At 41.6% G+C, this 21,148-nt stretch overlaps 1 protein-coding gene across 1 annotated transcript in view; it reads left to right on the top strand.

Annotated features, from left to right (window-relative positions):
- Positions 1–18,601, top strand: part of LOC143277991 (uncharacterized) — a 41,137-nt gene extending 22,536 nt beyond the window's left edge. The window contains exons 11-25 of the mRNA XM_076583004.1: positions 409–519; positions 1,111–1,209; positions 1,640–1,729; positions 2,241–2,339; positions 4,153–4,256; positions 4,508–4,595; positions 5,629–5,742; positions 6,993–7,082; positions 8,119–8,220; positions 9,090–9,194; positions 11,694–11,759; positions 13,259–13,354; positions 14,506–14,610; positions 17,324–17,391; positions 18,377–18,601. Of these exons, the coding sequence (XP_076439119.1) occupies positions 409–519; positions 1,111–1,209; positions 1,640–1,729; positions 2,241–2,339; positions 4,153–4,256; positions 4,508–4,595; positions 5,629–5,742; positions 6,993–7,082; positions 8,119–8,220; positions 9,090–9,194; positions 11,694–11,759; positions 13,259–13,354; positions 14,506–14,610; positions 17,324–17,355 (1,301 nt within the window). The 3' untranslated portion in view covers positions 17,356–17,391; positions 18,377–18,601. The remainder of the gene's footprint in view (positions 1–408; positions 520–1,110; positions 1,210–1,639; positions 1,730–2,240; positions 2,340–4,152; positions 4,257–4,507; positions 4,596–5,628; positions 5,743–6,992; positions 7,083–8,118; positions 8,221–9,089; positions 9,195–11,693; positions 11,760–13,258; positions 13,355–14,505; positions 14,611–17,323; positions 17,392–18,376) is intronic.
- The last annotated feature ends 2,547 nt before the right edge of the window (positions 18,602–21,148 follow it).

Raw genomic sequence — 21,148 nt, 5'->3', positions numbered from 1 at the left:
AGAAAACAAAAGTTTTCTTGTGTGATTCGTGATACTAAATTTTCTCTTATCGAATCAGCTGGCAATTCTCTACCTTGACAGGTGCCGATAACAACCTTCGTCAACGGACGATCACAACACACTGTGCTCCAGCATTACAAAAAGAGAAAGACCTCAACGTTTTTAACCAAACTCACTCTACAAACTAAACATAAGTTCTCGTGCAACTCGTAGCTTGGTCGCTGCCTTGACACAGGCAAGAAGCAAAATCCACGCATCAAAATCAAAACTTTCTGTTGCACCGCTTCCTGTAGATGATTATGAAGGTGGTTGTGTGGTTGTGCTGATGATAATGATGTAATGGCGATGATGATGGATATGATCATGATGATGGGGGCGATGATAATGATGACGACGATGATGATACAGGTGTCGATGATTCTTATTACAATTGCCCGCCGCACAATTGTCCGTACCACTGTGAGCACGACACGAAGACCATCCAGGATGACTATGGCTGTACGCACTGTGTATGTGATGGTAAGTTACCATTTGTGGGGCGCACTGTGTATGTGATGGTAAGTTACCATTTGTGGGGCGCACTGTGTATGTGATGGTAAGTTACCATTTGTGGGGCGCACTGTGTATGTGATGGTAAGTTACCCATTTGTGGGGCGCACTGTGTATGTGATGGTAAGTTACCATTTGTGGGGCGCACTGTGTATGTGATGGTAAGTTACCATTTGTGGTGTTTTGTCTGAAGACTGATAGTCCATTGACAGTGAACAGTGAATTCAACACTTTCCTCTCTTTTCCTTTATGAAGGAGTCACACAGCAGAAAGCATCAAGAAGCGCAAAAAGATGACATACTGCTCCTTAGTTTTGTCAATGTTTCTGATAAAGGTTTTCACATACAGACATGATTTGTGTGTGTGTGTGTGTGTGTGTGTGTGTGTGTGTGTGTGTGTGTGTACGGCAGTCATCTTCTCCCTCACCTCTGTGATGAGTCATTGTAGAGCTGACATCATGATGATGATGATGATGATGATGATGATGATAATGATGATGATGATGATAATGATGATGATGATGATGATGATGATCACACAACGCTGATGACCATGACACAGATGTCCCAGTATGCAAGGAACCCAAATGTCCCCATCACTGTCCAGTCAGCACGGAGTTTGTCACCAACCGCTATGGCTGTAAAGACTGCGTCTGCTCCAGTGAGTATTCTGATGTTTTCTTTTTTGGCTTTTCCCCGCCCTTTCCTTTCTTTGTGTGTGTGTGTGTGTGTGTGTGTGTGTGTGTGTTTGCCTGTGTGTGCATGTGTGTGTTTGATGTATAAAGTGAATAATAAATCCAAGCTCTGGGGTGTTGTGGTGTCTTATGTCTTGATATTTTGACTATGTTTTTGTTTTGTTGTTTTAACTATAGTGGTTCGCACCTTTACCAGTACATGGAAAAATGCAGATGATGGTGGTCATGCTGGTGGTGGTGGTACTGATGATAATCATAGAATGGCGATGATGATGATGGTGGTGGTGATGGTGATAATGATTATGATGATGGTGGTGATGAGGAGGAGGAGGAGGATTATGATGATGATGATGATGATAAACGTGTTGATGCCAGTTACTATCGTTACGATTTCAGCTTGCCCGCCGCACACATGTCCGTACCACTGTGAGCACGGCACGAAGACCATTCAGGATCACCATAACTGTACTCAGTGTGTCTGTGAAGGTGAGTCACCCGTTTGTGGTGTGCTGTCTGAAGTCCGATTGTCTATTGACAGTGAACAATGCGTTCAGCACATTCCTCTCCGTTGGTTTATGACGAAAACGTGATGCAGCAGAAAAAAACGAGACGAAGCGCAAAAAGATGGCATACCTTTCCATTTTTCACTCAGATAAAAGTTTACAGACACAAATAAGATTTTTAGATACGAAAGTGAAATCACAGTCTTCCTCTCCATCAACTCTGTGAAGAGTGTTGTCAGTCCATCATTTTTCTGTCTTCTCCTTCGTCTCCCTCCCTCAACAGGTCCTTGGAGGAGTGTTTTGAAAGGCCATTGGATCGTGTTATCAGGCTACACCAACTTAGCTTTCTTTTCTTATCTGACGTCAGTAGATTTTCATAAGGTGCAGTGTGCTGCATGATGGTTTGGTCTTATGATGATGATGACGATGATCATAATGATGATGATGAATGTGATAACGATGATAATCACACAACGCTGATGACCATGACACAGAGGCCCCGGCATGTGAGGAACCCAAATGTCCCCATCACTGTACAGCCGGCACGGAGTTTGTCAACAACCACTATGGCTGTAAAGACTGTGTCTGCTCCAGTGAGTCTCCTGATGATTTCTTGTCTGTCTTTTCCCCGCCCTTTCCTTTCTGTTTGTGTTTTGGAGTCTTCTTTCTTCCTTTCCCAGCAGGCATGCGCATGTGTGTGTAAATGACATGCAGAGTGATCATCAAATCCAAGCCCTGGTGTTTTATGGTGTTATATGTCTCAGGCAAGCTACAAAACCTGGGGTTGTTAGGGGGTGGACCCTGAAAACCTCAAACATCTTTTCAAGACAATCATTTCACTCAGTCTGAGAAGACATTGCGAAAACTGATGCATAAGTGAAACTACTCATAGAACAAAACAGTAGATAAGAGGACATCATCAAATACCCAGATGGCTTAGTCACCAACAATGAATCCAGTTGGGGATTCACTGCTAGGCAATAGGGAAAAACAATTAAGTACTTAGTAAGAGAATGCCGCATACAAAGTCACAACGTCCAGCCTGACAATGGAAGCTGAAGCTGTGACACACTCTCCAGTGGCTGTATCTGTCATACGCCTGGAAATGAACATGTCATGATTCTGACTGACTCAATGAACCTCAAACAAAAAATTGAAAGTGGAGCCCAGAGTGACATGATGCAGTGCGCAACTTTCGGATTCAAAAGCTTACATGGTCATACTGCCCAGGGCATGCAGGGAACTCAGCGAGCTGACAGGCTTGCTGGCAGCGCAACAACAACGAGCAGTCTATATCTTGGAAAATCGGAAATCCCAAGAAAAGTGAAAGAGTATCTAAAAACAGATACAAGGCCATCACACCACTGATCGCCTCACAGAAAGAAAGATAGACACAGGGACTGGCCATCAGTCTAGCATGAAAGGCAGAGCACAATCCTTTGCAAATGAAACGAATATTGGCGTCATTTTCAAGAAAACATTGCGCAATATTCTTCAAAACGGAACAGAGTCTCTCTTGGCTTTCCCAAATACAGTGGACAGTGCAACACGCTAGACGCCACATGGCATCAGAGAGCTCTTCCCATCCTTCTTGCGGCAAACCTGTGGAAATGTGTACCGGCTGCCGTGGCGAAGTGGTTAGCGTCGCGGACTGACGGCTGGGAGGACGCGGGTTCGATTCCCAGTGGAGGTGGGTTTTTCGGCCCACGGCCGGCTCCTACCCAGAGTTGAGTGTACTATGGGCTTAAATGGGGAGACTGGGACCACACAGTCGAGTATCATCCATTTCACACATGCTTCTTTGGGTGTTTTGCTCGAATTACCTGACCAATACTGCAAGTGTCTGTATCTCTCGGGCCTGGTTGATGCCGGGATATCATTATGAAAGGAAGCGTAGAGTACAGCCTTGTAATGTAGTCCCAAACCAAAATGGACCTCCATAGCAACATAGTCATCGTCATCGTCATCCTCCTCCTCTTCCTTCATCATCATCAATATAAGACAAAACAGTACCAAAGTCTGTGGCCTTTCATGCCCTGCTCTCATGGTGATCTCAGTTTCCATACCCCTCCACTTCCGTGCTTGGGATGAGTCCTGTCAATGTCTTCAGCGTCGGCAGATTCATGGGGGGGGGGGGGGGGGGGGGAGGGGGCTATTGTTGGAGGGACGTGGTGGCGGTCTTCACTCTGGGGGAGACGCTCACTCAGTCTGGCTCCGCGACTAAGCCATTATTGCCGTTAGTAGGAGCTTAGTAGGTGGTGTCCTAAGTACGTTAAATCAGAACAGGCACCACTGAACACCACCGAAGTGACTCAGCAGCAGTGTAGGGTCTCCTCTGGTGTGTGGCTTCCTGGCGACCTAACATCGACGGTTCCCTGCGGACTGCCGACGCTGGGGGTGTGACAGATGAACCCGGGGGTGGCTGTGTTCAGGGGACTCGGAATGAGCGGCAAAGGAGTAACGGTGTGGCTGTGTTCAGGGGACAAGGAATGAGCGGCATGGGAGTAACGGTGTGGCTGTGTTTAGGGGACAAGGAATGAGCGACAAAGGAGTAACGGTGTGGCTGTGTTTAGGGGACAAGGAATGAGCGACAAAGGAGTAACGGTGTGGCTGTGTTCAGGGGACAAGGAATGAGCGGCATGGGAGTAACGGTGTGGCTGTGTTCAGGGGACAAGGAATGAGCGGCATGGGAGTAACGGTGTGGCTGTGTTCAGGGGACAAGGAATGAGCGACAAAGGAGTAACGGTGTGGCTGTGTTCAGGGGACAAGGAATGAGCGACAAAGGAGTAACGGTGTGGCTGTGTTCAGGGGACAAGGAATGATCGGCAAAGGAGTAACGGTGTGGCTGTGTTTGGGGGACAAGGAATGAGCGACAAAGGAGTAACGGTGTGGCTGTGTTCAGGGGACAAGGAATGAGCGGCATGGGAGTAACGGTGTGGCTGTGTTCAGGGGACAAGGAATGAGCGGCAAAGGAGTAACGGTGTGGCTGTGTTTAGGGGACAAGGAATGATCGCAAAGGAGTAACGGTGTGGCTGTGTTCAGGGGACAAGGAATGAGCGGCATGGGAGTAACGGTGTGGCTGTGTTCAGGGGACAAGGAATGAGCGGCAAAGGAGTAACGGGGCAGATGACGGGGCAGAAAAAAAAAAAAACCTGTGCCAGTCTGTGTTTGTGTGTGTTCGCTCTTCAGTGTAACGTCTTTTTACCATTTGTGATATTAGACGATTACAAAAAGCAATTTAAAAAAATTCAAGGGGGGTGGGGGAGGAGATGTCAGGAAAACAGGACAGGTAGAAAACGACTGAAACTGCATAACTAAAATACAATTAAATTTAACAATAACAATTGTGTCTGTGTCTGTGTCTGTGTCTGTGCGTATCTGTGCGTTTATTTACACTTATTTGCTTGTTTAATTTTATTGTTATTATTATTGTTCTACAGTTCATTTTATTTCTTTATATATTGGTGGGGGTTTTTTTGGTTTTTTTTTTTTTTATTCTTCTAAGATTCATATACTTATCCATTCTTATTTCTTTTTTCATTAATTTGGTGACTTGTCCATTTAATTATGTATCCTTTTTTTCCCCCAAGGCCTGACTATGCACGTTGGGTTAAGCTGTTTAGCAGATGTGGTGTAGCGAATATGGATTTGTCGGAACGCTGTGACGCCTCTTTCAGTAACTGAACTGAACTGAACTGAACTTGTGTCTTGCATTATAGTGGTTCACACCTTTAGCAGGTCAAGGGACGACAAAGATGATGATGATGATGAAGAAGGTGGTGGTGGTGGTACTGACGATAATGATGAAATAATGATGAAACAATGATGATTATAATGATGATTGTGGTGATGACAATGATGATGATGATGATGATGATACAGGTGTCGATGCTACTTATCATTACAACTGTCCGCCGTACACGTGTCCGTACCACTGTGCGCACGGCACGAAAACAATCCCGGATGACCTTGGCTGCACTTGGTGTGTTTGTGAAGGTGAGTCAGCCATTTGTGGGGTTTTGTTGAAATTTTGGTTATGTTTTTGTTTCTGCTGCTGCAAACGTTGTTGTTGTTGTTCTTGTTTCGTTTTAGTTGGGTTTTTTTGTTTTGAATGTTGCATAATCATTTATTAACATGTGCTGTTAATCATCATGAAAGGTAAAGTCGCAAATTTTAAAAAAAATGTTCGTTTGTATGACCTTTTTTTTTCCCGAACTGTCTAAGTCTTACTGCATATGACAGGTAGAAACCAGGCTACTTTTGCGGAGGCATGTCACTGCATGTTGCTTTGCTTTTCCTTAAATCATCAAGGACAGGTTTGGCAGCCGTGGCCTGAATCTGATTTCTGAGGAATTGATGATTGTCTAGAGCAGGACCTTACCTTACCTTACCTTACCTTACCTTACCTACCAGTGTGTCGGAATGCGCCATGTCCCTATCACTGTCCTTACCTGACCTTACCTACCTGACCTGACCATATCTTACCTGACCTGACCTGACCTTACTTTACCTAACAGTGCGTCGGGGTACGCCATGTCCCTATCACTGTCCTTACCTTACCTTACCTTACCTTACCTTACCTTACCTTACCTTACCTTACCTCACAGTACGTTGAGGTGCGTCATGTCCCTATCACTGTCCTTACCTTACCTTACCTTACCTTACCTTACCTTACCTCACAGTACGTTGAGGTGCGTCATGTCCCTATCACTGTCCTTACCTTACCTTACCTTACCTCACCTTACCTTACCTTACCTTACATTACCTTACCTCACAGTACGTTGAGGTGCGTCATGTCCCTATCACTGTTCTCATGGCATCTTACCTTTCCTTACCTTACCTTTCCTTACCTTACCTAATAGTGTCGGGGTGCGTCATGTCCCTATCACTTACCTTACCTTTCCTTATCTTACCTTACCTTACCTTACCTTACCTTACCTTCCCTTCCAGTGTGTCGGGGTGCGTCATGTCCCTATCACTTACCTTACCTTACCTTACCTTTCCTTACCTAATAGTGTCGGGGTGCGTCATGTCCCTATCAGTTACCTTACCTTTCCTTACCTTACCTTACCTTACCTTACCGTACCTTACCTTACAGTGTGTCGGGGTGCGTCATGTCTCTATCACTTACCTTACCTTACCTTACCTTACCTTACCTTACCTTTCCTTACCTTACCTAATAGTGTCGGGGTGCGTCATGTCCCTATCACTTACCTTACCTTACCTTACCTTACCTTACCTTACAGTGTGTCGGGGTGCGTCATGTCCCTATCACTGCCCTCACGGTACCGAAACCATCGCCGACGAACATGGGTGCGAGCAGTGTGTGTGTAAAGGTAAGTTCTTTGGTCTCCTTCCACTGTCTCCACCTCCAGGGAGTCAGCTGTTTGCCATTTCTCACTCTCCTGTCCTGCCCTGTCCTGTGTTGTCCTGTCCTGCCTCCATATCTTTCTGTCTTCCCTTTATGCCTTGATTTGGTTTGCTATGCTTTTTGCTATGCTTTTTGCTTTGCTTTGATAATGTTGGTTATGGTTTGGTTTGGTTTCATTTGGTTAGATTTGGTTTCATTTGGTTAGATTTGGTTTTGTTTGGCTTGGATAGTTAGGTTTTGTTAGTTTTGGTTAGGTGTAGTATGGTTTGGTAACATTATATTAGGTGTGGATGGGTTAGTTTAGGTTTGGTTTGACAGGTTTGATTTGGTAATATTTGGTTTTGGTTCTGTTAGGTTAAGTTTGGTTTGGTTTTTGTTTGGTTTCGTTGAAATGGGTTTGGTCTGGGGTTTGATTTATTTAAGTTAGGTTTGGTTTGGTCTGGTCTGGTCTGGTCTGGTCTTTCTTTTCCTAAATTTCTTTTTCTGTTCTTTCTACCCTGTCCTGTTTTTGCTTGCTGTCATTTTGTCTTCCATTTATGGCTTGTCTTGTCTTGTCTTGTCTTGTTTGGTTTTGGTCTGGCTTGTTTGACATGTCTTGCTTTGTTTCGCTTTTTATTGATGCGTTATTTTTTTTTCTTCTTGATATGATGTGACTTGATCCTTAGCACACATAAAATATCATGAGGATTAGACCTACATTGTAAGTATATTTCTGCTTTCAGGCCCCCTTTTCTATTCGTGGAATGTCTCTTTGTTTTCGTTGTTGTTTGTGTGTCTGCGTACGTGCGTGCGTATGTGTGTGTGTGTGTGTGTGTGTGTGTGTTCTGTGTCTTGTGTGAGTGTACAGAATGGAGCCAAAGCGACTTTACAACAGTGACCCCATATTTGCAAGGCCTCAAACAGCTCCATTAACCAAAAGCTTGGATTAGTCATAAGTGGTGCTGGTGTGTTTTCCATATTTCCTTTGGTTTATTCATTATTTTCTAAACATTTTCTTTCAGAGAATAAGAAAAAACATGAGAGCAGTGGTCACGGACTTGACAATATTGTCAGCGCTGTTTTTGGTGGCGATGGACACAAATCTGAAGATCCACATCACAACGGTGAGAGACAGGGACAGAGAGAGAGAGAGAGAGGGAGAGATAGTGTGAGGTACTTTAGAGAACATGTTTGAGTGCGATATATACCATACGTGATATTGTATCGTATTGTATTATATTGTATTGTTTTGTTTTGTATAACTCTTTTGACACAACAAATTTCTCTGTGTAAAAATCGAACTGCTCTCCCCTAAGAGACCTCATCGCTACTGTGAGAGCTCTACCCATTTTTTGTCTGATTGCTAGTGTATCTTGTTTTCCTGTCAAAGTGGATTTTTCTTCAGGGTTTTGCCAGGGACAACCATTTTGTTTCTGCTCTTTTTTTTTCTTTTCTTTTTTTTATGTGCATGGTACACACGGGACTTCGGTTTATCGTCTCATCTGAATGACTAGCGTCCAGACCACCACTCAGGGTCTTGTGGAGGAGGAGGAAATACTAGTGAGTGCGGGATTCTAATCTGTCCGCTCAGAATTTCTCGTTTCCTTGGCGTATATTTGACCATAAAACCACCAGCTGAAAAAAAACTCAAAGAAAATAATTGTCCTTTCATTTCTTCTCTCAAATTTACCACCCACGTTTGACGTATATATTTTCCAGCAGTGTGTGTGTGTGTGTGTGTGTGTGTGTGTGAGTGTGTGTGTGTGTGTGTGTGTGTGTGTGTGTGTGTGTGTGTGTGTGTGTGTGTGAGTGTGTGTGTGTGTGAGAGAGTGTGTGTGTGTGTGTGAGTGTGTGTGTGTGTGTGTGTGTGTGTGTGTGTGTGTGTGTGTGTGTGTGTGTGTGTGTGTGTGTGTGTGTGTGAGTGTGTGTGTGTGTGTGTGTGTGTGTGTGTGTGTGTGTGTGTGTGCCAAACGTGACTTGTCCTACTGATCAGGATGCCAGCCGACCCACCTGCTGACCTGTCCCAGTGATTGTGAGGACGGCACTGACATTGTCGTCAACCTGGACACCACTTGCTATGAGTGTGTGTGTAAAGAAGGTGGGTCGTATTGCTATGTGTGTGAAGAAGGTAGGTCGTGTTGCTATATGTGTGTAAAGAAGGTAGGTCCTGTTGCTATGTGTGTAAAGAAGATAGGTCCTGTTGCTATGTGTGTGTAAAGAAGGTAGGTCTTGTTGCTATGTGTGTGTGAAGAAGGTAGGTCCTGTTAACATGTGTGTGTGTGTGTGAAGAAGGTAGGTTCTGTTGCTATGTGTGTGTGAAGATGGTAGGTTCTGTTCCTATGTGTGTGTAAAGATAGTAGGTTCTGTTGCTATGTGTGTGCAAAGATAGTAGGTTTTGTTGCTATGTGTGTGTAAAGATAGTAGGTCCTGTTACTATGTGTGTGTAAAGATAGTAGGTTCTGTTGCTATGTGTGTGCAAAGATAGTAGGTTTTGTTGCTATGTGTGTGTAAAGATAGTAGGTCCTGTTACTATGTGTGTGTAAAGATAGTAGGTTCTGTTGCTATGTGTGTGTAAAGATAGTAGGTTCTGTTGTTATGTGTGTGTGTAAAGATAGTAGGTCCTGTTACTATGTGTGTGTAAAGATAGTAGGTTCTGTTGCTATGTGTGTGCAAAGATAGTAGGTTCTGTTGCTATATGTGTGTAAAGATAGTAAGTTCTGTTGCTATGTGTGTGTAAAGATGGGTCCTGTTGCTATGTGTGTGTAAAGATAGTAGGTTCTGTTGCTATGTGTGTGTAAAGATGGGTCCTGTTTCTATGTGTGTGTAAAGATAGTAGGTTCTGTTGCTATGTGTGTGTAAAGATAGTAGGTTCTGTTGCTATGTGTGTGTAAAGATGGGTCATGTTGCTATGTGTGTGTAAAGATAGTAGGTCCTGTTGCTATGTGTGTGTAAAGATAGTAGGTTCTGTTGCTATGTGTGTGCAAAGATAGTAGGTTCTGTTGCTATGTGTGTGTAAAGATAGTAGGTTCTGTTGCTATGTGTGTGTAAAGATGGGTCCTGTTGCTATGTGTGTGTAAAGATAGTAGGTCCTGTTGCTATGTGTGTGTAAAGATGGGTCCTGTTGCTATGTTTCATACACACAATCGGCACGGCGCTGCTCTTTCTCTTAACTACGGCTACGGGTGATATATTTATTACAGGCCAGGGCGCCTAATGAAGGGGTGTGCAGGAAAGAGAGAGGGAGAAGAAAGAGAGAGAACGAGGGAGAGAGAATGAGACAGACAGACAGGGAGACAGTGTCACGAACCGTGTTGTAGTGAGAACAATAATCATAACTTTTGGAAATACAAAGAATATTATTGAATGAAATAATTGTTGGTTGCTTGCTCCACTTGACACACATCACAGACTAAGGCCAACAACGGATTGAGCCAAACAACAAAAAACAAAAAAAAGTTTATCAAATTATGAATTATCAATAATAAATTAACCTAACCAAAGCATTCACACACACACACACACACACACACACACACATATATATATATATATATAGAGAGAGAGAGAGAGAGAGAGAGAGAGAGAGAGAGACTCAACGACTAGAGTACAACCGGTGCAGAAACGTCCAAGTTCTGAACCCAACGACCACACACACACACACACACACACACACACACACACACACACACACACACAAACACACAGCAACAACAACAACAACAACAACAACAGTAAAGCCGACTACACACGAGTACCTTCAACGTGATCACTGTGCACACAAATCCCTCCAAGCGGATTTGCTGCACCTCGCGGGGACCTCCCTCCTCGGGCAGGTCCACCTCAGCAGCTCCCCAACCCCTGTCAGCCTGCTCCTCTCCCAGGCTGTCGCTCAGCTCACGGTCTCCTCCGCCTCCCCACCTCCACGCTAAGAACGGGTGTAGCCCTCCGTCACCATCCCGGGAAAAAGATCGTTGCTTTGCGCTTGACAAAAAAGAAGCACCGCAACCACCGACAACATCACCTTTGCTCCTAACCATTGCACTCACTGTTCAGTGGTCCTCTGTACGTTAAACAGCGCGTTCCTCCTCTCCTTGACGAAAACAGGAATGACGTCAAATTATGATTTCGACCAATAGTGTGGTCTACCAGTTGCATACGCTGCTTGGAAAAAAGGGGGGAACTGGTTTGGGTTTACATGTTTAATTTCTTTTTTCTAAATTAACATTGCGGTAATGAGAGAAAAAAAAGGAATATTTTTCGTGATGCAAGCCGTTGTTAGTTATATTAGAACTTGGTAGACATATTAATCACTATCTATGCAAGCCGTTGTTAGTTATATCAGAACTTGGTAGACATATTAATCACTATCTATGCAAGCCGTTGTTAGTTATATCAGAACGTGGTAGACATATTAATCACTATCTATTCTTTCTTATTTCCTCCTTGTCTTTTAGTTCCCTTCCACCCTTTTTTATTTGTTTGTTCGTTTATTTGTTTATTTATTCAGTTATTCATTTATTTATATGTTTATGTATTTATCTATTTATTTCACTTAATTTCATTTAATTCTATTTTAGTCTTCTTCTTCTTTTTTCAGAGGATCAGAAAGAACATGAAAGCAGTGATGGCATCCTGGGCACTATTGTCGGCACCGTTCCGGGTGGTAAGGAGCACAAACCTGAAGGAGAATTAGCTAATCAGTGAACGGACGTTTTTCATTGAGAGAAAAAAGGAATATGCACATTAGGCTTGTTTCCGTCCTGCCTTCATAAAAATGGACACGCAGTACTCAAAGCGTAACAGTACAAAGGGAAATTTCAGATTAAGTCAAAATGCATAAACATGCATAAATAAACGCATAGATATTACTTAGAACGGGTGCGCGCACTCACACACACACACACACACACACACACGTGCTCGAGCATGTGCAGAGGAAGGAAGGAAAAAGATAAGGAGTAGGGAAATTTTAAGATACTGTGTTTGCAAATTCTTTCACGAGTTTAGAATGGTACTTTTCTTTTCTTTTCTTTCTTTTTTTTTCTTTTTTTTCTTTATACATTAAGACTAGTTTAAAGATTGAGAATGGGCTGATATATTATTCCACAATATACCACACGAGTATGAAAGACTGGATTTTAAAAGATCAATTCCCGGACTGGCTAACATCATCTGATGGATGTGACGATCATCGCTAGTTTGAAATGTATTTACGATTGCGGGTGGGGAAAAACCAAATAAATATTTGAATATATAAACTGCTTGCATTTGGGTTTTCATTTGGATGTTAGAATATGCAATTGACAATGGTCGTCCGTTGTTGGTGTGGAAGATTTTAGAACTAACTCTAAAGCACGTCCATGGAAACTAGGCAGTGGCTTCAGAATGTCTTCACTTGCAGAATGCCATAAAGTGGATACATGCTTTTCATGGGACTCTGTAATTGTAGGCCTGAAAGAACGAGGAAATGTTTTATTTTGTTCAGCTGGTACACATTATTTGCTCCAGTTTTACATGACATCAGAACGTGATCTGTCCGTGATTGCTTGCTTTCAACCACAAGACCAATAACTGTGTGACTGTCAACTTCTTTGATGCTTTCATCATTTATGTGGGTGTTTTGTCTTATTATTATCCTGATCATTATTACAATAATATGTATGTATCTATATATATATATATATATATATATATATATATATATATGTGTGTGTGTGTGTGTGTGTGTGTGTATGTATGTATGTGTGTGTATGTGTGTATGTATGTATGTATATATATATATATAGATATATATATATATATATATATATATATATATATATATATATATATATATATTGGATTGGCTTATGATTAGCCCTTTTTAAAAATAATAAAGATTTTGCCCTGTCTTTGTATGATGATGACAATGATTATTATCATTGTCAATATGATTATGAATGATCTCATTATCATGTTTCTTCTTCTTCTTCTTCTTCTTCTTAGTAGTAGTAGTAATAGTAGTAGTAATTGTTGTAGCAGTAGTATCATAATTATCATTATTATAAAGATATGCTCAAAAAAACAAACAAACAAAATCACCATAGGCAAAAGTTTAACCCTCATCAACAAAGAGTTCCTTGCCTTCTTGTTACCCTCGTGACTGTCGTTGTACCCCTGCAGGCTGTCCGGACCCCAGCTGCCCCTCCCACTGCCCGCACGGTGTGGAGAAGGCCACGGACTACAGGGGTTGTCGTTCCTGCACTTGTAAACTGCTCCGTGAGTAGCCCCACCCCCCAGCCCCCACCCTCGCTCTCTACATCCCTCCCCTTCTACACCCTCCTTCACCAGTTCCATGGAGGATTGTTTCAGTGGTGCCACTGGCATTTAGCTAGGCCAGTGCATCACCTTTTTACTGGATTTATGTGAAGGGTTGGGAGTGTTTCTAAAATCTGTGAGTGACTTGTACTCCTATTTGTTGTTGATTCTTCTTCTGTAACTCCCACGTTCACTTGATGTACACGAGTGACCTTTTACGTGTATGACCGGTTTTTGTTTGTTTTTTTTACCCCGCCTACATGGCAGCCTAACTGAGAACACTGAGAAGTTTAGGTCAGAGGTGAGAGGGGGAGAGTGTGTCAGTGTGTTTCGGTTTATATCTTAATGTACATATTTCCCTAATTTACCTTACCTTGGTTTATTCGTGTTTTACTTTTGCAGTGGAGTGATGGCCTAGGAAACGAGAGAATATGAGCGCTCTGGTTAGAATCCCACACTTACCAATATTTTCTCCCCCTCCACTTGACCTTTAGTGGTGGTCTGGTCGCTAGTCATTCGGATGAGACGCCGGATAAACCTAAGTCACGTGTGCAGCATGCTGTTGCTGCACGTCAAAGAACCCACGGCAACTCTCTCTCCCTAGCAAAATTCTATTGAAAAATTCAGTTTGATTGGAAAATAAGTACACTTGCAGACAAAAAGTATCCAAAAGAGGGGTGGCGATCACTGATTCAAAAATAAAATCTGTTCTGAAAAGAATTTTAGATCAGCAGGTGGCTACGTCACTGTAGCAACGTGCTCTCCCTGGGGAGAAATCTGTTGTAACAAGAGTAATAATGCAACAAGTCAAGCAGTGAATTTCTGATCTTGTGTATGGGTTCTAAGCAAACGTTAACAAGCTCTTAATTTAACAGTATTGGTGCTTTATCATTAATGTGATTTAAGCCACACAAAAAAAGCTGATTAAAACCGTTTAGTGAATGACAGTTGATTTGTTCAAATATGAGAATGTGACAGAAAGAAAAACAAATTATATCTATCTATATATCTATCTATCTATCTATCTATATATATATATATATATCTATATATATATATATATATATATATATATGCATGTATGTATTTATGTATATATATATGGTGATCAGGATGTAAGCCGACCCACCTGCTGACCTGTCCCAGTGATTGTGAGGACGGCACTGACATTGTCGTCAACCTGGATACCACTTGCTATGAGTGTGTGTGTAAAGAAGGTGGGTCCTGTTGCTATGAGTGTGTGTGTAAAGAAGGTGGGTCCTGTTGCTATGTGTGTGTGTGTAAAGAAGGTGGGTCCTGTTGGTTTGTGTGTGTAAAGAAGGTAGGTCCTGTTGCTTTGTGTGTGTGTGTAAAGAAGGTAGGTCCTGTTGCTTTGTGTGTGTGTAAAGAAGGTAGGTCCTGTTGCTTTGTGTGTGTGTAAAGAAGGTAGGTCCTGTTGCTTTGTGTGTGTGTGTAAAGAAGGTAGGTCCTGTTGCTTTGTGTGTGTGTAAAGAAGGTAGGTCCTGTTGCTTTGTGTGTGTGTGTAAAGAAGGTAGGTCCTGTTGCTTTGTGTGTGTGTAAAGAAGGTAGGTCCTGTTGCTATGTGTGTGTGTAAAGAAGGTAGGTCCTGTTGCTTTGTGTGTGTGTGTAAAGAAGGTAGGTCCTGTTGCTTTGTGTGTGTGTAAAGAAGGTAGGTCCTGTTGCTTTGTGTGTGTGTGTAAAGAAGGTGGGTCCTGTTGCTATGTGTGTGTGTGTAAAGAAGGTGGGTCCTGTTGCTTTGTGTGTGTGTAAAGAAGGTAGGTCGTGTTGCTATGTGTGTTTAAAGAAGGTAGGTCCTGTTGCTATGTGTGTGTAAAGAAGGTAGGTCCTGTTGCTATGTGTGTGTGTGTGTAAAGAAGGTAGGTCGTGTTGCTGTGTGTGTGTAAAGAAGGTAGGTCGTGTTGCTGTGTGTGTGTAAAGAAGATAGGTCCTGTTGCTATGTGTGTGTGTTTAAAGAAGGTAGGTCGTGTTGCTATGTGTGTGTGTAAAGAAGGTAGGTCGCATTGCTATGTGTGTGTAAAGAAGGTAGGTCGTGTTGCTATGTGTGTTTAAAGAAGGTAGGTCGTGTTGCTATGTGTGTTTAAAGAAGGTAGGTCCTGTTGCTATGTGTGTGTAAAGAAGGTAGGTCGTGTTGCTATGTGTGTTTAAAGAAGGTAGGTCGTGTTGCTATGTGTGTTTAAAGAAGGTAGGTCGTGTTGCTATGTGTGTTTAAAGAAGGTAGGTCCTGTTGCTATGTGTGTTTAAAGAAGGTAGGTCGTGTTGCTATGTGTGTTTAAAGAAGGTAGGTCGTGTTGCTTTGTGTGTGTAAAGAAGGTAGGTCCTGTTGCTATGTGTGTGTAAAGAAGGTAGGTCCTGTTGCTATGTGTGTGTAAAGAAGGTAGGTCCTGTTGCTTTGTGTGTGTGTGTAAAGAAGGTAGGTCCTGTTGCTTTGTGTGTGTGTAAAGAAGGTAGGTCATGTTGCTTTGTGTGTGTGTGTAAAGAAGGTAGGTCCTGTTGCTTTGTGTGTGTGTGTAAAGAAGGTAGGTCCTGTTGCTTTGTGTGTGTGTGTGTAAAGAAGGTAGGTCCTGTTGCTATGTGTGTGTGTGTGTAAAGAAGGTAGGTCCTGTTGCTATGTGTGTGTAAAGAAGGTAGGTCGTGTTGCTATGTGTGTGTAAAGAAGATAGGTCCTGTTGCTATGTGTGTGTAAAGATAGGTCCTGTTGCTATGTGTGTGTAAAAAAGATAGGTCCTGTTGCTATGTGTGTGTAAAGAAGATAGGTCCTGTTGCTTTGTGTGTAAAGAAGATAGGTCCTGTTGTTATGTGTGTGTAAAGAAGGTAGGTCCTGTTGCTATGTGTGTGTAAAGAAGGAAGGTCCTGTTGCTATGTGTGTGTAAAGAAGGTAGGTCCTGTTGCTATGTGTGTGTAAAGAAGGTAGGTCCTGTTGCTATGTGTGGGTAAAGGTAGGTCCTGTTGCTATATGTGGGTAAAGAAGGAAGGTCCTGTTGCTATGTGTGTGTAAAGAAGGTAGGTCCTGTAGCTATGTGTGTGTAAAGAAGATAGGTCCTGTTGCTATGTGTGTGTAAAGCAGGTGGGTGCTGTTTCTATGTGTGTGTGTGTGTAAAAAAAGGTAGGTCGGTTTATTTGCTATGTGTGTGTAAAAAAGGTAGATCCTTTTGCTATGTGTGTGTGTAAATAAGGTGGCTTCTGTTGCTATGAATATGTAAAAAAAAAAAAAAAAAAAGGTAGGTCCTTTTGCTATGAGTGTGTAAAAAAAGGTAGGTCCTGTTGCAATGTGTGTGTAAAGAAATGTCCTGCTGCTATGGGTGTAAAGGAGGTTGGTCCTGTTGTTAACAATATGTAAATGTAGGTCCTCTCACTGTGAGTCTTTATAGAACGTAGGTTCTGTTGCTGTGTGTGAGAAAGCGTGGGAAGTCCCACTTATTTTTGTTTTAAGAAAATCCCTTTGTCTTTGGACAATCACACACACACACACACACACACACACATGTGCACGCGCGTACACACTTACACAGAATCATAATAAACGTTCCCCCCAAACCCCCCCCCCCAAAAAAAAAGAGCAAGAATCGAGGACCAAACTGAAACGTTCATGACTAAACAAGCATTTTTCTTTATTTTTTCCCTTTTTTCATACTTTTTTATTCAAGAAATTCTATATCAACATTACAAAACATACACACATCCAAATAATTATACACGCGGAGAAAGTATACAAAAAATAATTAAGAGAGAGAGAGACTGAAGGAAAAAAAGATACTAGGATATATCAACATTATCATAAAATGAAGAAAAAGAAGAAAAACACTCTCACACACATCTACATACACATAGGCATTTTTTAAATATACAAAATTACACTATGATCATAAACGCGTAAATAATTGTATGTAACATTATTTTTCCTTCCCCCAGCCCGGCAGCAAGGACACCTGTACTGGCCCTGAGGAGGACCAGCTTGAAGAGCTGTGTCCAGTAGTCAGGTGAGCTCTGTCTTTCTGTTTCGCTCCCTCCACTTCAGATGAAACATCCAGTAATCATTGTGGTTTGCTGTCCTGCTGTATTTGACTTAGTTAATATACTTATACCAGGTGTTTTCATGATCCCTGTATCTTTAGATTTTATTTGCTTGTATTGAGCAGGAACAACGTGATCTGGTGCTCTACATCTACAGAACTCTAAGGACTGTGTATGGTTACAACTTTGGTGACAAAAACGAAAAGTGATATCACTGTTTCCTTAAACTATCTATAAGTATTGTCATTCATAATTTATTCTGTTATTATAAGAAGCATTTGCGTAATTAGTATATGCTTACCCCCTTTGCCAAATTATTAAGTCCAGAAAAAAAGACCAACAAAATCTTCAGGGTTTTCTGGAAAACAAATACAGGTGAACTGCCCTGCTAGCCATAACACAAGAGAGGGGACGACAGAAAATAAAAACAGTGGGGGAGTAGAAACAAGAGTGGAAAAGTGGCACATATTTTCCAAAAGATGGGGATGCAGTCTGTTCTAAACTTCAAAGTCCCTGGCATCCCGACACAGAATCCCTCCCCTGGCACACACCACCCTCATCTTGCCCACCGCAAGGTGTGGAGACAAAGAAAGGAAAGAGGGAGGAAATTTCAATTTATGAGCCTTGTTGAGTGGTGGTCCATGGCTGCAGGTCTCCTTTAACTTGAGCAGAAATGATGCGTGTTTCCCCAAAACATTCGGGTAGAAAAAGATTGCCCCTGGTCGAATTCCAAACAGACTTTCAGCAACTATGTTCAGGTATTTGTATACAAGATCACATTTGCTTATGACCATTTTAATAAATTTCATAGCACTGAAAAGAAAGAAAAGAAGAAAAAAAAAGAAAAGAAAAAAGAAAGACTAGCCATGCATGCACACGGAAAGGGGAGAACAATCTGTTTTTCTTGATTTTCGTGTTTCACTTGCAGATTGATTTATTTTTCTCTTCCAGCACAGACACTGAATCGTGTTGCAGACAGGAAGAAACTCCTAACTGGACTGCGCTCACTCTCCACTCCCGTCACCACAACCCAGCTCCGTGCAGACATTTAAAAGGACTGGTGCTGCTGGTCTTCGTGGTGGACTTCAGTCTGTAGATTGATCGTGTTAACCACCATCAGTTGAAATGGTCCATTTCTATTTGTTCACTTTTCAATGGCTTAAATCACTTTCATAGTTGTGGAGTTGAGTTGGGTTGTTTTTTTTTGTTTGTTTTTTTTTGTTGTTTTTTTTTTTGGGGGGGGGGGTTAATCTGTAATTTAAAGGATAATAATCACCCCCTCCCATTTCATGACACATGATACAAAATATTTTTGGATATTGTATTTATTTGTTTTTGTTAGAGAAATGTCCAGCATCATTCAGGAATTATTTTGTCTCATGTCTCGGCAAGACCTTTCATTCAATCATTTACGACAGGAGAATGAATATGTAACACACTGTTGTTTGTGGAGAAAAAAAGAAAGTATTGTGCACAAGAGCGGTGACAATGGTCATTTGTCAAGAGCTTAAGTGTAAACTTCTGGAACAAACATTGTTCCTACTTGTTAGTTGTTGATGACTGGAATGTTCGCTTCTGACACAGACATAGGTATGGAAGGTATACAGCTTTTTGTCATGGCCATCACCATAAAAAAAACAACAAAGATTAAAACAATCTTTTAAAAATCTGCTGTCCCACTCCTCGTGAAATCAACATGCACAAATGCTTGATTCTAAGTATTATACTTCAGTTCTTTTCTTTGCATTGTTTTGTTGTATAAAGAAAAAAGTTTTAATATAGGCTTGTCTAGTATCAACACGTAACATCCACTGATTTGGTTGCATTTTATTTTCTTTGAACATTATGATAAACATTGTTTCTGATTTTTTTTTTCTGAGTAATGTCCTCTCAATATTTTGTTGACTTTTAAATGTTATGATTTTATTGAATGTTAAACAATTTTAAATTCTTTTCAGTTTATTTTGTTGTCTATTTGATGAAACATAATGGCAAATACGACAATTAATCTTATTTCTGGCAACACTGCTGCCATCCTATCATCATTCCATATATGAATTATGGAAGACAGAGCTCATCAATTGTACAATTTAGTATATACTTCATTAAAATTTTCATGGTTGTTCACTTGTTTTGCTGTAATTGTTTGCTGTTTTTCAAATTATCATAATAGTGTTTTCATATGAATGTTTCATGCTGTCAGATTTTTTGTACATTGCCTAAGTTCATGTCCATCATGAATTTCAACAGGCCTGAGAGAGACACACACCTGTGGTGTTTGCCACTCAAAACTGCAAGTGTAAACTGAACGGTGTTCTTCTGTCATCCCAGACTTGATCCTGTCTGAACCTCCCACACAGGCATTTCTGAACAGGAGCTGGTGTGATTATATATATATATATATATATATATATATATATATATATATAAAGTCCTAAAGTTTACATGTATTGTTTTTCACTCTGCTGACCACACAAACTCAAATCTGGAATAAACACATCACATAATTGATAAAAACAAAGCAAAATGCTAACACGTCAGATCTCCAAACAAAGCAAACCAGGAAAAAGGCTGGTGTGGTGGCCAAATGGTTTCAGCACTGGCTTCTCACCCGAGTTCGATCCCCAACACACTGTAGAGGTTTATGTAGATTCTTCCCATCTCCAGCCCAGGTCAACATGTGTGCCTGAACCTCTTTCGTGTACATACGCATGCAGAATATCAACACGCACTTGAAAGATCCTGCAATCTGTCAGCATTCAACATTCCCAGTGTGCACACCCCTAAAAATTGAGTATGGCTGCCTAAATGGTGGGGCTAAAACAACAAACATTCATACACATACAAGGTTACATGTGTGTGTGTGTACAACTGGACTGAATGACACAGGAAATAAATGATCTCTTACACATACAAGGTTACATGTGTGTGTGTGTACGACTGGACTGAATGACACAAGAAATAAATGATCTCTTACACATACAAGGTTACATGTGTGTGTGTGTACGACTGGACTGAATGACACAGGAAATAAATGATCTCTTACACATACAAGGTTACATGTGTGTGTGTACGACTGGACTGAATGACACAGGAAATAAATGATCTCTTACACATACAAGGTTACATGTGTGTGTGTGTACGACTGGACTGAATGACACAGGAAATAAATGATCTCTTACACATACAAGGTTACATGTGTGTGTACGACTGGACTGAATGACACAGGAAATAAATGATGATCGCCCAAAGGCAGCTGTCAGTTAGCTCCACCCACGTAGGCAGCCTGTTGTGCAAATGACTCGTGTTTGTAAAGCGCTTAGAGCTAAGTATCCATACCCATTTTGTAACAAGATCAGAGCGCCAGGACCTTACTCAACACCACATTCTTTCAAGACATTTATTCTTCATTCGTGCACTGAAACATGAAATGATCAAGACCAGACTCTCACATTGACTTCATGTTGTTTAATAGGTAAAATCTACAATAAACAGGTAAAGAACACAACATTCAAGTAACAGAAACAATTAACTGCAGGCAAACAGCCATCGTCAACACAGGACAATGGAAACAGATGAAGGCAGATCTAATGATAACACCATTCTCACCCCAAGCATGGCTGGTTTACGTAAAAGGCAACAACAGTTTAAAATGTTGTAAATGATGACATAAAGCAAAGACACAGGCTTACCTGATCATCACAATTTGTAAGTTGGTTAATT

This window comes from Babylonia areolata, chromosome 35 (genome assembly GCF_041734735.1).
Source record: "Babylonia areolata isolate BAREFJ2019XMU chromosome 35, ASM4173473v1, whole genome shotgun sequence".
NCBI lineage: Eukaryota > Metazoa > Mollusca > Gastropoda > Neogastropoda > Buccinidae > Babylonia > Babylonia areolata.
The sequence above is the reverse complement of the archived record's forward strand: the minus strand, read 5'-3'. Positions and strand labels throughout refer to the sequence as shown.